The 18,130-nt window shown below is 35.5% G+C and overlaps 2 protein-coding genes and 1 pseudogene across 4 annotated transcripts; 1 reads left to right on the forward strand and 2 right to left on the reverse strand.

The window, feature by feature from the left end:
* Window positions 1-1,349: 1,349 nt before the first annotated feature.
* On the forward strand, window positions 1,350-4,983 carry LOC105168635 (subtilisin-like protease SBT4.3). The gene is made up of 10 exons (XM_088883490.1): window positions 1,350-1,373; window positions 2,138-2,247; window positions 2,332-2,423; window positions 2,533-2,779; window positions 2,888-3,386; window positions 3,494-3,588; window positions 3,662-3,880; window positions 3,961-4,072; window positions 4,153-4,366; window positions 4,466-4,983. Exons 2-10 carry the CDS (start codon window positions 2,153-2,155, stop codon window positions 4,981-4,983), a joined length of 2,091 nt encoding a protein of 696 aa, XP_088739616.1. The 5' UTR covers window positions 1,350-1,373; window positions 2,138-2,152.
* On the reverse strand, window positions 4,066-7,204 carry LOC110012449 (DNA replication complex GINS protein PSF2 pseudogene; annotated as a pseudogene). The gene is made up of 2 exons (XR_016066739.1): window positions 6,046-7,204; window positions 4,066-4,336 (listed from the first exon to the last, which is right to left on the reverse strand). The product of XR_016066739.1 is annotated as a DNA replication complex GINS protein PSF2 pseudogene (transcript).
* Window positions 7,205-7,344: 140 nt separating this feature from the next.
* Window positions 7,345-15,371, reverse strand: AMY3 (alpha-amylase-like 3). 2 transcript variants are annotated; one of them, XR_848314.3, is made up of 14 exons: window positions 15,029-15,371; window positions 14,295-14,425; window positions 13,958-14,012; window positions 13,742-13,864; window positions 13,491-13,611; window positions 12,737-13,080; window positions 11,108-11,787; window positions 10,642-10,831; window positions 9,984-10,090; window positions 9,366-9,615; window positions 9,152-9,274; window positions 8,613-8,780; window positions 7,654-8,121; window positions 7,345-7,540 (listed from the first exon to the last, which is right to left on the reverse strand). XR_848314.3 is itself a non-coding variant. In XM_011088089.3 (13 exons), exons 1-13 carry the CDS (start codon window positions 15,362-15,364, stop codon window positions 7,960-7,962), a joined length of 2,790 nt encoding a protein of 929 aa, XP_011086391.1. In that variant the 5' UTR covers window positions 15,365-15,371; the 3' UTR covers window positions 7,345-7,959. The 2 variants fall into 2 exon arrangements, 1 of the variants encoding a protein (XP_011086391.1); XM_011088089.3 differs by having other exon boundaries at window positions 7,345-8,121.
* Window positions 15,372-18,130: the final 2,759 nt, after the last annotated feature.

The following is an 18,130-nucleotide window of genomic DNA, read 5'->3' on the forward strand; positions in this document are numbered from 1 at the left end:
CAATCGTGTACCCAAATTTTAAGATATCGTAATTATTGATTAAACTTTTTGATCTCATTATATGTAATAAAACAATTAAAATTGTTCAATCATCATTATTATTATTTTTATATTAATTCATAGGAATCACTAAATTTCGACATAAATTTATAAGTAATAAAATAGATTGCATAATGCATAGTTTGTATCTTGATATAAATATAAAACTCAGAAATAGATAACAGAATCATAATTGAATTACTTGTCAATTTAAAAAAAATATAACACAATCAAATATAGATTAAAATATAACATAAAGTTTATATGTGTCATATTAAATAATTATTATATAAAAAATATTATAATTCTTAAATGTATAAATAAAAGTACAATAATATTATTATCCAAAATAATATGTATGATATTGATTAATAATTATAATATATGGTCAATTTCGAGTATGAAATTGATAAAGTATTGAATATAAAATTAAATATATAAAAAATTTAAATATAAAAATATATATAAAAATAAAAAAAAATAGAAAAGGCTCGCGAGCTAATGAACAGAGGCGGTCAAGCTCGAGCTCAGAGCTCGAAAATTCAAGCTCAAAAGCTTCACGAGCCGGCTCAATTCGTCTACCACCCCTAATCTCCATAAATGCACCACCAGTTGACCACTTCAAAATCTCTACTTCTCATTCCATTTTCTAGAAAGCCAAAGAAAATTTATTGGTATTTAAAAGTGTCTCTTATGGGTATCTGATAAATATGCTAGAAAATGACATAAACACCCTTCATTAAGGGTATTATTGTCTTTTTACTAGAGGATCCGCGCCTCTCCTGTTGGGCGGGTCGCGAAGGACCCGATCCGGATCGAATAACAACTTTGAAGACCCGGACAAGCATAGCCGTCCGATCAGGACGCGAGCCAGTAGGATAAAGCCACGTGGCCCAGTCAACAGTATCCAGTTGTGCTCTATAAATAGAACCGAAACGCCGTAATTAGAGGTAACTGTTCTGCATTTATTGAGATCGAACTTTGTGATCTTCTACTTTTCTCTCGATTAACCTAACTTGAGGGTCGGAGGGTCATTGTCGGGGAAGTGCCCGACGAGCTCACTGTTCTTGTCTTATTCTCAGGGATCCCAAAATCTGATCTTGGAGAAGTTAGCAATCCGTGACGAGTTCGTACTTCTAAATCGCTGAATTCGAGCCGGATCAGTCTCTTACTGACACAGCAAATCATACTAATTATTCAGGACTGAAATCGTTGTTCTTTGTTTCAACAGTGCCAAGAAATGGCTAGATTCAGTACATTTGAGTATATCCCTGTTTGTTGTGTGCAATATTAGGTGGAGGTGCCTGAGTGACACTGCAGAAGATAAAAGGCAGGCAACCCACTTTCCTTAAACCTTCAACAAAAATTCTATACCCTCAGATTTCATATTCAGTGGCAGTATTAATAAAGCAGAAACTTACCTGTAATATGGTAAATGCTTATTTCCAAGAAGCTATGGAAGTTGCCTGCTAAAAGTCCTGAACCTGTAATATCAGAAAATTGCACATGGACTAGAAGAAATTTTGATTGTCCAACACCTGCTAGAAGTTTTCATTAATTATAACCTTCCGGTAAAAGAAGTTTGATATCTGAATGAATTCCAAGTCTTTATTGCTCAAAATGTTGAATCTGGCTTATGATAAGAGACTTCATAAATGCACTATCACTTCACCACTTCAAAATCTCTGCTTCTCATTCCATTCCATAAAAAGCCCAGAAAATTTATTGCTACTTAAAGCTGCCTCCTGCTAAGAGAAACAAAGCATATCATGCTAACTATTTAAGAGGAGGTAAGAGTGTAGCAGGACAGCACCAATCACCTCTTCTTTGTTCTAACACTGCAAAAAGATGGCTAGATTCGGTATGCTTCAGTATTCATTCCCGTTGTTCCTTGTGTGCAATCTGATTTGGAGGTGCCTGAGCGATGCTGCAGATGATAATAGGCAGGCAAGGGATTTTTGTAATATACCTCGATAAAGATTTAGTATCAATGAGCTGATTAGGATACCATGATTCCTGTAGTTGAACCCGAATCCTGATTTTGTATACTACTCTTTGTCGGATTTTATATGTTAAATGTTGGTGTTTTTTTCTCCAGGTTTACATAGTTTACATGGGATCCCTTCCTCGAGGGGATTATTCGACTCACGAGAGTAACAAGATTCAAGATCAGCACATTCAAATGCTTCAAGAAGTAGTTGATGACAGGTGACTATCATTTCTTTAATATTACCATCTTGAATTCTATATAATGGAGAGACTTTGTGATTTTAAAATCTTCTTCTTCCTCAGTTTTCTAAGCCATGCCTTAGTTAGAAGTTACAAGAGGAGTTTTAATGGTTTTGCTGCCTCTCTGACAAACCAAGAACAACAGAGGCTAGCCAGTGAGTTGGTCATTAGTGTTCTTTTATCGTGTTGATGCGTACATTATGCAAAATGCACTTGTTCAGACATTTTGTGATGAATTTAAAAGCTTCTAAAAAACTTGTGCAGGCTTCAGTGAAGTGGTATCAATATTTCCAAGCAGAACTCTCTGGCCTCAGACAACGAGATCATGGGAATATATGGGTTTAAAGGAAAATGTCGATCCAAATCCCAACACCGGAAGTGACATTGTAATAGGTGTTCTTGATTCTGGAATATGGCCGGAATCTGAGAGTTTTAGTGACAAAGGCTTCGGCCCTATTCCAAACAAATGGAAGGGAGTTTGCAATGGTGGCAAAAATTTTACTTGCAACAAGTAAAAACTCTCCTCCCAGATTATAGTCTTTGTTGCCTTCCAAGCAGGAGATATATGCTTGAAATATGGTTGTAGACTACTAAACTTATGACATATGCTTGTTGACAGAAAGTTGGTAGGGGCTCATTTCTACAAAACCAGTGTCATTGATGGTGGTTCTGCCAGGGATCTTAACGGTCATGGAACTCATACTGCCTCAACAGCAGCCGGAAACTATGTGAAAAATGCAAGTTTCTATGGCATTGCACAAGGCACTGCTAGAGGAGGGATCCCTTCAGCAAGAATCGCAGCATACAAAGTTTGTGAGGAAGGGTGCAGGGACGCAGATATACTAGCGGCATTTGATGATGCCATAGCTGATGGAGTCGATATCATTACGATTTCAGTGGGACCATCAAAAGCAATCAACATGAGATCTGACAGCATTGCAATTGGATCTCTTCATGCAATGCAAAAAGGTATATTGACTGTGCAGTCAGCAGGAAACAGTGGTCTTTTCCCAGGCTCAGTTAGCAGTGTCGCACCATGGCTGTTTACCATTGGAGCAAGCAGTATGGATCGTGGGATTGTCACCAAAGTCTCTCTTGGAAATGGAAAAACAGTAGTTGTAAGTAAAATCAACTAGTCTGCTGAATCACATCTGCGCTATGGAAGTTTCTTAACGAAGTGATTAATTAAGTTCATGTCTCATCCTAATTATGTTTTTATGAACAGGGCAAAGCAGTTAACCCATTCAAGATGAACGGAACTGAGTTTCCCCTAGTGTACGGAAAAGATGTCACAAGTGAATGTAATGAAACGCAGGCCAGGTACATTTCAGGCATTTAAGTCCTTTACATTTAGTGACTTTTAGTTACCAAAATAACTCTTGTCTCAGTGCAGGTCTTGTTCTCCAGGGTGTTTAGACACAAAGCTGGTAAGTGGCAAGATTGTGTTATGTGACAGAAACAACGGCATAAAGGTGGCTCTCAGTGCCGGTGCTGCTGGAACCATTGTAAGGTCAAGGGATGTATCTGATGTTTCTTTTGTCGTTCCCCTGCCTGCATCAGCTTTGCTTATTGATGATTTGGAATTAGTCAAAGACTACATCAACTCTACAAAGTTAGATATCCAACTTCGACTCTTTAGTACTTAATTAATTTTTTAGCAGCATACTTTACTCACATTATTCTTTAACATAGCGCGGCCAAAGCATTTATATCAACCAGTGAATCCATTAAAAACACTAATGCTCCTCTGGTAGCTTCTTTTTCTTCAAAAGGGCCAAATTCCATCATTTCAGACATCTTAAAGGTACAGCCTAATTGTCAAATTTACCTGCATTTAAATTTATTACCTTCGGTCATATATTTAACACATTTGCCGATATGCAGCCAGACATAACAGCACCTGGAGTGGAAATCTTGGCTGCATATTCACCAGTAGGTTCTGTTTCAAGCTTTGCCTCCGATAAAGGTTCTGCCAAGTATAAAATTTTGTCAGGCACATCTATGTCTTGCCCGCATGCTGCAGGGGCCGCTGCATATGTAAAATCAGTGCATCCAGATTGGTCACCTTCTGCAATAAAATCGGCTATTATGACAACTGGTAATTAATTCACTTATTTATACAAAAAACAGTAATTTTCCAATATACAGTTTTCTGGTTATAGAAGCTAAAAGAAACATGAATCTGTTTCTGTTCCAGCATGGCCCATGGATCCTAGAAAACATAAAGAGGCGGAATTTTCATATGGAGCCGGGCATTTGAACCCTATAAACGCAACAAATCCAGGTCTCGTGTACGAAACAAATGAGCAAGATTACATCAAACTGCTGTGCAACATTGGGTACACTATAGAAAGTATTCGCAAGTTGTTCAACAACGATAGCATTAACTGCACAAAGCAAGTTGACGCGACAATTAATGACTTCAACTACCCTTCGATATCCCTCCAAGTGAAACACGGTGTGCCATTTTCAGCAAGCTTTACAAGAACAGTAACAAATGTCGGCCGTGCAAACTCAACTTACACTGCTAGAATCAACAAGCCTGCTAACTACGACATCACGGTAGAGCCTGGCACCCTATCTTTTAAGCAGCTGAACGAGAAAAAGTCCTTCGTTGTGACTGTTAAAGGGGATCAAATAACATCAATGTTTTCTGCTTCACTGGTGTGGTCTGATGGTATTCACTCTGTGCGCAGTCCAATCGTCTTGTACTAGAAAAGTCTTCTTGTTGGCGAGTAATTATGCTTATGTTCACCTCATGCGGCTCAACAAATTGCAAAAGCTACATCACACTTAATCTGCTTGGATTATATAGCAGACTTTCTTAAGTAATAAAAATTCATTGAGGCACCTTCAAATATATAACTATCAGCTCTAATATATACTTAATATTCTTATTGAAAAATAAGATCTAACTGTTTCCTACATATAATTATCATCTGCTCAAACTCAGATGACTGAGTTAGAATTACTTGAGTTCAGAATTATGACAGACGATGGCATAAACAACCACACTTTGACATGTCCAACGGCATTGCTGACCTACACTACAAACACTATGAACGCTTCCATTAATAATAACATTCCTGTGCAAGAAATTCATATATATAAGTTGAAGTGTTTCTGCCTCATGCTATTATATTAGTCTCCATAAATGCACCACCAGTTTACCATCAAAATCTCTACTTCTCATTCCATTTTCTAAAAAGCCAAAGAAAATTTATTGGTATTTAAAAGTCTCTTACTGAAAACACATAGAAAATCATACTAGTTATTCAGGACAGAAATCATTGTTCTTTGTTTCAACAGTGCAAAGAAATGGCTAGATTCAGTACATTTGAGTATTTTTCCTTTTTGTTGTGTGCAATATTACGTGGAGCTGCCTAAGTGACACTGCAGAAGATAAAAGGCAGGCAAGGGACTTTTTCTAAAACCTTAAACAAAAATTTACCACCAGACAACGACTTGGGATTTTGGGGCTTAGTATTCATTTCAAATCCTGTGATGAAGTATAAGGCTACCTCTATTCTATTCTTGAGCTATTCGAGATTTCCTTCAGGATTAGTCTACTCTTTTTTTTTTTTTACTAGATTAATTTGACTGAATTATAATAAAAAATCACCCCATCAATTATTTACACTAGAGCGCCTGTAAAGCAGTCATAAAATTATCCGTTAACTAATTATACTAGTTGGATCCACAATAACGGCAAAAGTTGCTATCTCACCTGCAGAAATGTAAAGCAGCTTAAGGAAAAAAGCATGCAATTGAACTTACGTCAGAAGCCAAATATGATCGGATAGTGATTCTCTTCAACTGGATCACGCTCAGTGAATGACATGCTTTTGCTTGATCATAAACTCAAAGGCATCGGAGCAAAGTCATTTGTACAGGGATCTTCAGACCAGGTCATCTATCTTTCAGTTGCCATCTTGGCCCACGATTGGTTGCTTGGGGCTGTCTATTGGGAATGTGATCCGATTCTTGTATTATCTCAGAACTGCTGAGCTTATAAAATGTCTCAAGAGCTTTTGTAACAAATGGGCGCACTATGTTTGCTTCCATAGCAGATAAATTTTTGAGCCTGAGTGCGTAAGTAGGTTCCCTCGAGATAATTTCCAAGCCAGTCCCAATTTTATGAAACCGCACATCCTTGATGTCCTCAATGAGGGATCTTACCATGTAGATATCAGGAATGTCCTCCCGAGCATGATCAAAAAGAAGCTTTGCTATTTCTATATAATGGAATGGCAAATGCTGAAACTTGTCAAAATCCCGCTCTGCTTCCAACACTAGCTAACTTATCAACAGACATCCATTCCGGAGACCAAATAGTGCACTTGCCTCTCTTCTTCAAGGCCACCGCTAACCAAAGTGGCACTTCAGTCGCTATTTGCGGTCTGAGCGGATTCATCCTCAGGAACAGTAACAAATGTTGGCCTTGCAAACTCAACGTACACTGCAAGAATCGACAGACATACAAACTGCAGCATCACTGTGGAGCCTGGCATGCTTTCACTTAAACAGCTGAATGAGAAGACATCCTTCATTGTGACAGTTGAAGGGAGTCAAATGAGATCGATGAATTTCACTTCTCTGGTGGGGTCTGCTGGTTTTCATGTCGTCCGAAGTCCACACATCGTTTACTGGGGAAGTCTTGTTGCTGGTACATTAAGCTAATGATATTCATATCCTATTTGTCTAGTTTTACACATGCCTGTCTTAGTCTTATTGGAAGAACATACTTCATTAATAAGACCACATTGAATCATCTGGAATACAAATTGGAGTGACAGTCTTTCTGCATAATGAAATCACATTGAACCACCTTGATCCGTTTGGTTCTACTTCTGAATAATCGCTTCATTTTAGGATGGGCTTCTAGATATGAACAATTGGATAAGTATTTCTAGATACTTTGAAATGTCTAAAAATATATTTGTATCCATGGAGTAGGAGTGCAAGAAAAAGAATTCAAAACCCACTAAAAAACAGTTCTCCCAGATTATCTAAAGATGTGACTCACACTAGAAAGCATGTGTATGTCGCAAGTCAGTTTTTCCCCCAAACAGAATATAAGATCATAATGCATGCCACTAAACATTAAATCCGACAAAACAAAAAATAATGGTTTTACATCATTCCTGCTGTGACATTGTTCAAGAATCAATATGAAATAAGAAAAAGAAAATGTACAAATACATTATTAGATTGTATTTCAAGACATAAAAGAGGGGATTTTCTTCAGATGCACTGGGCTACTCCATGCGTTCTGCCAAAACAGTTTATACAGCAATATTACAGAGTATATCACTCGCCCCCTTACTTTTATACAACATACTAACAAATATATACATATAATAATTTTTGGTAAAGTATACATACAGTTGTTAGGAGCATATGCAGCATATGCAAGGCTGTGAAAACCCATCGCTTAGCTCCAATTTGGATGAGTAATCCAGTTTCAAGCCTCACACTTCAATTTCTCATTTTACCATGAGATGGTCTTATTTTCTGTTTCCTTTAACTAAGTTGAAGACCATTTCGGTTCAACAAAGGCCCAAAGCCGGATCCTGAAGCAGCAAACATGAGGACTGTAACAGCATTTGCAGAATAGTTTTGAGATGTCACTAATATACCTCTTCGATAAACTTATATAGGCTGGAGACAATAACTCAAGTTCGCATTTATTCATGATGATACTTCCCAAACCTTGTAATCTCTGCCCTCAATGGCCACAGACCAGTTTTGTGCACCATTTGAGGGTTCAAAATGACCAGGTCCAATCTTCATTGCCAACTTTTCATCAACAATTGCTGCATAAACATCTCTCTCTGCCTTGACTATTTTAACCTAAATCAAGAGCAAACATTGAAGAAAAATAGGTGGTCAGGAGTTTTATTCTACTCTGGGCAGTGGGCAAACAAAATAGCCAAGAATTTTATAAATTCTAATGAGAAAAAGTGAATGTTGAAGAGGCAAGATATCTGTTCAGATTGTATTAAGCAGAATTACAATGGTGCAGTAAGTGGTTTTCAGGATATATTAACAATTGATTAAGAGATCTGCGGTACCAGAAGAATCAGTTTCAGGTCAGGCTAAACAATCAATTGCATATTTTAACATGCAGTAGAGATTATTTAGTCTCTGGAATTAATGTTGATTTTAAAAAACTAGCAATAATCTGATCCAAAACCCAAAAATTAGTGCATATACACAAGTAGCATCAGTCTCAATCAAAGTAATATCATGTTATCAAATGATGTGATGCCATGACGACCACACAGAAATCGCACATTCCACAAAAGGTAAAAACAAGAAGGATGAGAACTTCCAAAACTTACTGTGCTCCGACAGTGGATCTTTTGACGCTTTCTGATAGAGATGAGTGCCAATATTTGGGATTGATATTCGGAGAAAATGTGATCATAGAATACCGATGGTGTTCCAGGGTGAGTTAATATATAGGCATAACCTTGCATTTCTTTTCCACCTGGGAATCTCCAGTGACCCTTCATTAAAACAAAGAAAAATAAATCAGGAGAAGTAAAATGGTTTGTGTTTTCATTAGTAAAATAGCTCCGAGAATTCAAATATCTGAAAATACATGAAAGAAATCAAAGATATGTTCCAGGGGGGTCCATATGCTAAAAACAATGAGACAGACGTACAAATAACATCTACCTGTTGAAGAATAGAAAAAGAACCTCTTTAACTCTAGCAAGACAATGTTAATTAGCTAAACCAGAACAAAGTCTAGACAACTCAATTAATAGTAACAGCCGCCAATTTATGAGCTACCACACATGCAACAATGAAGCACAAAGTAAATTTGTGTGGATATAAAGAGGTTCAAATGGTATGGATTATGAAGAGCTCCAACCTGAGTGGAACCAGTATCGTGATTCTCAATAAAAGTAACAGCCCTAGATGGCCACCATCCCACCACTCCTGGAGGTTTTCCTTTCTCATCTGATAATCGCCAATACTCACATCTTTCAAGTGCCTATAACCCATAGCAATTCACAGAAAAATGGTTACACAGTGCACTGGAATGTAAGACTTTATTTGAAAAAACAGGAAAGATATATGCTTACTGAATGAAGAACTCCTTTTGTCGTGACATCAAATGCACCAGCAGTTCCATTCGTAGCATTAATCCAATCTACAATTCTCTGTCTATGTGCATCTTGATTATGATCCATCTCACCGTAAGTATAACTAAGAGAATCCCAGAACTCCCCCACAGCAAAGTAAGGTTCGCTTGCTTCCAAGTAATCTTTGACGTAGCCGCCCCAAAAACCCCGCACAAAATCAAGCCTCCATCCATCATAGCCAATTTCTTCTCTGTATGTCCAAGTACCAGCCAAAGTCAATGTAATCATCTTGTGTAACACCTCATTTGAATATACATTTTATGCACTTTACTATAAGTTAGCATAGAACATGTTACAAAAAGATGCAAGGAAACTAAACTGTCAACATTTCATACTCTGTAGTGAGATTTTCAACATTGCTCAAGCGATGTGAAGAAATTCCAGGCATCAGCATATAATAGTGCAGTCAAAAATCAAAATGAAACATAAATATTTAGGCTTAAATTAGTATCTTCAACCCAACAGCTTTGAAAATTTGAGCACTTAATTTCCTTCTTATTAAAACTTGACATGAACATTGAAGAAAGGACAATACAAACTAAAACTCGATTAACTAACCTTAACCAGCATAACCATTCTTTGATATCCTTCCTCACAAACTCTTGAGAGTGATCAATGTTAGGAGCCGCATGGAAGTTATCTCCACTACTCTTATTGCCCCTTCCCTGTGGGTCATGAAACAGAGACAACAGTTTAGAGTTGCAGCATAATACAGCAACCAACGTAGGAGGTTTGACAAACATGGATTTTCATACCATAAGTACTTCAAAAATGCTACATATCAAAACCAACGTCCAATTCCATCATAGATCGATACAAGCTAAATGGTTAATAGCGTCAAAATTGGCGGTACCTATATGCAGTATTAACATGACAAGCCTCACTCCTCGCCACTTTCAAGGAAGAAAATAGTAGTGCCTTAACGAATGTTTTATCATAGACCGAGAGGAAAGGTTGAATAAGTAATGCTATATTGAATTATAAAGGTGAGCAAAGAAAAATCCTAATTAGAATATTAAATTTGTTGACTTGAGAAAATATGAAAGGAGTAATTAAGACTTCCTTTTTCTCTTCTCTTTCTATTTGAGCTGGATGCTGGAATATTTTGACTGTAATTTTAGAAACATGTCGGAATTATTTATTTATATTTGAGAACTCCGGAAAGGTCTTTTGGAAACAAAATTTCTAAATGAAATCAAGTAGGAGGATATCATACCTGGAAATGCGGATCATCAGCAACAACTGCACGATCATCCCAGTTTAACCGACCTCCAAAAATATTCCAGACACCATTCTGATTCTTATATTGTGCACAACGGTGGTTTAAGACAACATCCCCAAGTACCCTTATACCCACTTCATGAAGTCTCTTCACAAGAACTTTTAATTGATCAAGGTTCCCATACCTACAAACATCATTATTGTCATCATTATCGAAACAATTATCACCAGTGGCGGCCAAATGGTTTTATTAGTAACTAAAGCTGTGTGAAAAGTAAGTTGACTCCCAAGATACAAGTCGTATGGTTCCTATGGTGAGTTGATAAGTTCGTTCTCCATGCAGCTAAGCTTATCAGTGCATTTGATTTTTAAATCAGAGGAGTGAGATTATTTTTCTTTCTCTTCCCATTCATGGAACTAAAGTGCAGGGACAAATATTAACTGCACATACTAGTTCATACCTGGAGTTTAAGTTGTACAAATCCCGGGGCATGTAGCCTTCAGGAGACACGGAATCAGTAGGTGGAGGTAACCATATCACAGTAAAACCAAGGGATGATAATTCCGAGGCTTTTTCATGAAGCTCCATATACCAATTTCCTGATTTATGAGATTCCCAATTAAATCCCTGGCACAGGATTTCATATCCTGAACCAGTCCCTGAAGATATTTTTACAGGGGGTTGTAAATCCTCATCTTCTGACAGATTGGTATCTATAAATGTAGGCATAGAACTTCGAAAGATACTATAGGCTTCTGCAGCAAGCTTCTCAATTTCGTGGAGAATGCTCTCTTGTGCTTCTACGCTTTTTGTTTTTCCATGTTTTTCAGAGGAAATGTCATTCACTAAATTCCGTATCTCATTAATGATACCATCTGCGTAGGCTGGACCTGCTTGATTTGAATCAGAAGTATCACCAAATTTCTCTGAAGAGCCAAAATCCTTAAGCTGTTCCTCATCTTGAGAATGAGTTAGGCCAGAATCTTTATCTGTAACCACTGACCTTGTCAAGGGTATGAAAAAATCATCCCCTTTGCAATTTAACCACGTGTTTTCGTTCAGCTTCAGCACAAAAACAAACGCCGAGAATACATCATCCAATGTGAATAACCCCCAAGAACCACATCCATCATCTTTTTGCTGCAATGGAAAATCATAATATTCAGTGAATGTAAAAAATAGAGCACCTATTCACTGATTCAGTGAAGGAGATCAGTGGATAACCAACAGAATTGTGGTGGAGGTTACACAAGCTAATAAGTAAAAACATGGATCTTTTGTAAGGTAAAGACATCCTTCTTGCCTGTGCCCCTACAATTGGAACTGCTTCCATGGTTAAGAATAAATCATACTCTTTTCTAGGACTTCAGAGGAGATTTATCTGGGTACAAGTCAAAGAATCATCAAAAGTAGGACATATAGACAAAAGATGATATTCGTCTACAGACTATGCAGATAAAAGGCATTCAGTCTTTCGGTAACCCGTCCTTAATTTTTTACATTATAACAAAGCGTGCAACTGCCAAGCATCAAAACCATTTCATCCCCAAGAGGTTTGGGGTGCTTGTGATTAAGATCTCATTTCTTGGCAAAGAAAAATTTGACAATATCAATTATTCAATTCCACCAACATGTATCCTGATGATAAAAATTATAATATCAGGAGGCATAAGTTAAAGCGTAGCTGGAGGTAGGGGCAGAGCTCAAGAGACTAAAGTCATCTGTCAAAGGTTAAAGTTAATGTGGCATCTTGCATAATATAGACTCATAACTCCAGGAAAGCTGTTCGAGTGTCATTCTACATTCGGTTTAGTAGGGTTGGCATTTAACAAGAGCACAAGAAGTGAAAAGAAGAAATAAACCAGATAAAAGGGCCACATAAAGTAAAGGAAACCTATTTCCCATGTAAGCCATATGTTAGCATGATTGACAATATTCAGATAATATCTAATGGGTTAATTTTTTTTTTGTTTGGTAGCAGTCAAGCATAAAAGTTTCCTCAAGTTCATATGAAGTGCTAAAAGTAAAGTACATCGAAGTATAAATTGAACTTCATTGCAGTAAGACAGTGTTTAATACTTAGATTTACCTGCAAGAGAGTCCGCAGAGCCTTATTCTTGAACATGGTTGTTTCAGGAGGATATGGCTCAGGCGGGATTTCCCAACTCTTACTTTCATCTTTGTGAACACCCCAGTGTAGGACTACATCTCCAGGTAAATCAGTTTCTATAAACAAAATATTTTTGGCTCTCTCGAGGCAATACCTCACAGATATGCTCATTGCGTTATCAGTAACAAATTCTTTAAAGACAGAGTGCTCCTCATAAAAACCTTGAAGAGGCCTCTTTTGCAAGTTAGATTCTACAATGTCATCCCCTTTATAATCAGCAGTATTGGATTTAAGAATCACGCTGGATATTTGTCCCAAAGCCCCTGCAAGAAGAGATGAATTACTTAATTGCCAAGCAATAAGGAGAATGCAAGGAAGTGGGACTGGAAGAAATTACAAAAAGCAGAGAGTACTATGACATTATCCTTTCAAACCTCTTCTCTCAATGGGATTAGTAGCATATATAAAATTATTTTAGACAGTAAATATATTTTACAATCAAATCAACTTTGACCAAAATAAATCACCATATTTACCCTTGATCCACCTACCAACAAAACCACTTGAAGGAAAGGCTTATCAGAGTGTATCTAGCAAGCCTCGAGTAAAGTATCTCAAAATGAAACAAAAAATAAATAAGTTGGATAAATATAGTAACTTGGAGAGCATCCCACCATGTCTAGATACAGATAAAGATAATGTTATACATACAGCATAGAAAATCTAAAGCAACCTGGCCATAGTCCCAAGCTCTTCTTGGCTCCTAAAATATTGCCATCATCTTGAAGATAATCAATTAGAGGAATTTTAAAATCCCTTCCTCTATGCTGATACCAATTCCCACCTTCTTCATCCTAGAACGTTAAGCAAACATAAAAAGGACAAGGTTGTATGAGCTTTAGAAGTTAGTAGGACGAAATTTAAAATGATTAATCAGTTAATGAATGAAACAATTCAGCCTAGCAACATTAAAGCTGAATGCACCTTCAGTACAAAATTTATAGCTGCAATTGAACTGTTTGTACTAAAGTCAATCTTCACTTCATAAAATACTTCTCCTTCCGATAGTGCAGGTGATCTTCCAAGAGGAGTCTCAATTGCATAATCCTGAAAGGTATACAAGTACGTGTAAGAACATCGAATAGATAGAAAACATAAGAAATAAATCAGGAACTACGAGTTAAAAGAATCAATAGTTACCTTAATGGGAATAGAACCTGGAGGTCTCATATCGAGAGGCGGTTGATCCCATTCGCTGCAACAATGAGAAAGAAAAATATTCATCTACGATTATTGTACTTATCCCACGCAAAAATCCATCATGATGCATTAAGTAAACACACTCAATTATTGTCCGAGTAGCAGAATCATCAAAAGACAAAGACTACAGGTCGTGCTTGTAAAAGTAGATATATTGTAGCATCATATATCTGAGATCACAGACAACTTAACTCCTATATATTTACTGGTCACAAGTATGTATGCATATTTATAACATAAAAATTCTATGAAGTACTACCACTAACCTAATGCATACCTGCCAACATCACCAACGTAATTAACTCCCCAGTGAAGAACCCACTTTCCAGGTAAATTACAACCCACGGTAAGCTTCCCATACTCTTCATTTTCTCCATGGTCTAATCTGATTGTTATCTTTCCTTCCAGCTGTCATCCCAAAAACAATTCAAATTGTACCAATTAATATCCACATTTAAACGTAGTATACTCCATTTCATAATTTCAGGCGTAGCAATAACAACATCAACAGCAAGTGATCCCGATAATCAGGGAAACTAATTCAAACTAAGGAAAATAAAATATTTAACTGAAAATTTCAGAAAAGTTTGAAGCTTTGATTGTCTCCCACGTCCTTTATTTCAATTATGATTCCAGAAGAGCAATTTCCGAATCTGCACCTTTTCTCCTTCTTGGCAGGTCCCCAATATTCCCAGAAAAAAGACATAGTATAGTGGATATCATGGATAGCTATAAATTTGCAAAGAAATCAAAACCGCAGAAAGAACCCAAAGAAATACTCAAAATCACACTTAAAAATATTTAAGTTAAAGCCTTGATTTATCATTTCCTAAATCCGTAAACAACTTTTCTTCTCTATTGGTTGAATTCATCAAGAAACATGCATAAACATGCAAATTTTACAAAACCCATTAGCACAATGCGCAAAACACAAATAAGGATCAACAGATAAGCACATAACTACACAAATATAGGCCCTTCCACAAACATGAAAGTCCAAAAATCCGACACCTTTTCAGGTCTCTGTAAACGGAAAGTTTCTCTGAAAGTGACATCCGATGATTCGGAGGTTTCAACGACGGAGGATCCGGAAGAGCTTAAAGCGTTGAGCGGGCAGGAATGGCGGGTGCCAACATTTCCGCGGCTGTTTGGGGTCTGCCTGCAATTTAGGTGAAAAGGTTGGCGCCTCTGGGAAATAAGCTTGAACTTTGAGACAGGTTTGAAAGACGTAGCCCGCCGGTGGTGGTGGAGGAGGAGGAAGCGCGGGTCTGTCGTAACTACAGACATTTTCTCATGCCTCAGCAGAGATGGAGATGGAAATGGAGTTATTTGCAGATATTTACACATATAAATGTTCTTTTTTTCTTAATTTATAATATATATATATATATATATGTATGCGAGGTGGCGCAGATAACACTATTATATTATAGTTCTAGAATTTTCAGTTATGGTTCTTAACTTTTTGTAATTATAAAATCGCCCCAAATGTTTCTACGGTTCATGTAGAGATTGAAATTTGAAGTGATACCTGCTATCCTACAATAATTACACTAACCTCCACTATGATTCTGGATATTTACAAATTTTCCCTCATTACTATCAAAATTACATGTTTCCCTCCAATTTATCGATCGTCAATCTCAAATAATTATTTTATTTTTAATTAAAAAAAATCAATAATTTCTTTTTTTAAAAAAAAAAAAGATTGAGCATTTTCCGTCAAATTTAACTAACATTAGTCAAATGGGGATATATGTAATACTGATCGTAATGGAATAAAACTTGTAAATACTTATAATAGTAGGGGAGGATGGTGTAATTAACTCAAACTTCTGTACTAATTTTAGCTTTTTAACATAATTTAGAAAATCGATAAATTATTCAAATTTTGCTATTAAAATGATGTGTTAATTATTATTTATTTTAAAGCTAAAGTCAAAAATAGATCTAATTGTAATTGTCCATTTAATCTACCATCCAAAAAAAATCTTACGTATTGCTAAAAAAAAAAAAAAACCCTTAATGATGCAGAGAAAATCAAATGCTTACTTTTATTTACTTTTAAGGCAATATTCAATCTTCAAAAAAAGTAAAGAATGTCGATAAAATCAACAAGAGACGTTTTTTCTAATTCTAATATTATGTGACTGTATGGTATATGGTATGTGATTGAATAATGTGTACAATAGTTATTTTTAGATATATCAATGTTGACGAAAATAAAATCCCAAGAAGGGGAGGTATTGGTAATATGGAGAAAGGTGAGGGACGAGGCTGCAAATTGATGATTAGAGTCCAAAAGAGAGTGCACTTTTCGTGAGAAAATGGGATCTCAGTGCACATTGGATCAGCCAACCACATCCACTTTTACGTGGATCCGAAGCCGCCTCCTCACTCCTTTCACTTACAACTCATCATCCCTATAATTTTTATTTTTTTTCTTTTATGTATTCTTGTTTAAATTTATATTAAAATTATTAATTTTTGTCGCACGTCGTTCTATAAATATATTTAAAAAAATGTGATTTCAAATGAAGAAAAAATAAAAAAAAATTATATGTAAATAATGGTAAACTGAAAAACTAATAATTAGTAAATTTAAAAATAATTATATTGTTCGGATAGAATTATTTAATTATTATTTAAGAGAAAGGACTATTTGAGTGTGTCATTTTCATCCATGGCACTCCACTAGCAAATTAGGTACTGCTCATATATAATTTAGTACAATGTACAATAATCATATGGAAAACAATCCTAGTGCATAGCCCAATTGCTTTGATATTTAACGTTAAATTGTGATAGAAGATATATTTTTATCTGCTCATTGTCCGGTCGATCGTTAAATGTAAATCATTCGAGTAATACTCAGAGTCAAGATATGTGGAATTCAAATGAATTGTTGAAAATTTGAACCATAAAGTAGTCGTTATGATGCAGTCACCACTTAATAAAGATATATGTCGCGGGCCAGACAATAGTAATAAATCATATAAACTATTAAGGGTTTTTTCCATTATAATAAGGGAGCGTTTACAACTGCTTAAATAAATACTTATCAGCTAATTGCAAAAAAAAAACGAAAAGTGTTTTGGGAACTCTCCGTTTTATTTGGAAGTCTGAAAGAGATGCATAGATAGTTGAAAAGTGTTTTGGGAACTCTCCAATAATTAATGAAGTGTCTTGAAAAGCTTCACCAATCCCTCTATAAATAGAGGAGAAGTGATGTGCTCTTGACTAGTAATGGCAACAAGACGGATTTGGGATGGGTTAATTTGCCCGGACATGATAATCGCCCCACTTTGTAAACGTTGTCCCCTTAAAAACCAGGCTCCGCCCCACCTCCCCGTCCCATTTCACTCGGTTTAAATTTTTCATAATTAAATAATATCAATTTAAATTTAGTAATTTAACATAATTTTTTTATTGAAGTATATAATACAAATAATACATTCAACTAATGTTTTATTTTTTTCAATAGGTACTATAGTTTATATTTAAATACTTTAACATAGTTTCAATATCAAATTAATTGCATAAGACAAAGTATACACTCAACTAAATTTTTATTTTTTATTAAGTAATATCATTTTAAATTTAGTAACTTAACATAGATTTTGATCTAAATAAATATATAATACCAAAAATACAATCAAGTAATTTTTTTATTATTTTAATAACTAATATCATTTTGGATTTAGATACTTTAACATAATTTTTCTTATACAATGAATTATATAATATTTCACCAATAATTAATGTCCAATTTAAACTAACATAGTTTTATCCAAAATGGATTATACAAATATACATTCAGCTATTTTTTTCTATAAGTAATACTAAACATCATTGTAAAATTAGGTAATTTAACTTTTTTTTTCATCAAAATAAATTATATTATATAAATAATACATCCAACTATTTTATTTTGGTATTTTATACATAGAGTTGGATGTATACTAAATTATTTAAAAATTTACCTATAATATCATAATTTTCTATTAATAATGTATTACATATATATAAATAAATAATAAAAAATATTAAAACAATAGACCAGGGTGGGACCGGTACAAAATCCGTAACCCGCCTGGATCAAGTCAGATAAAA

Source organism: Sesamum indicum, linkage group LG8 (assembly GCF_026168435.1).
Source record: "Sesamum indicum cultivar Baizhima isolate 11 linkage group LG8, ASM2616843v1, whole genome shotgun sequence".
Taxonomy (NCBI): Eukaryota; Viridiplantae; Streptophyta; class Magnoliopsida; order Lamiales; family Pedaliaceae; genus Sesamum; species Sesamum indicum.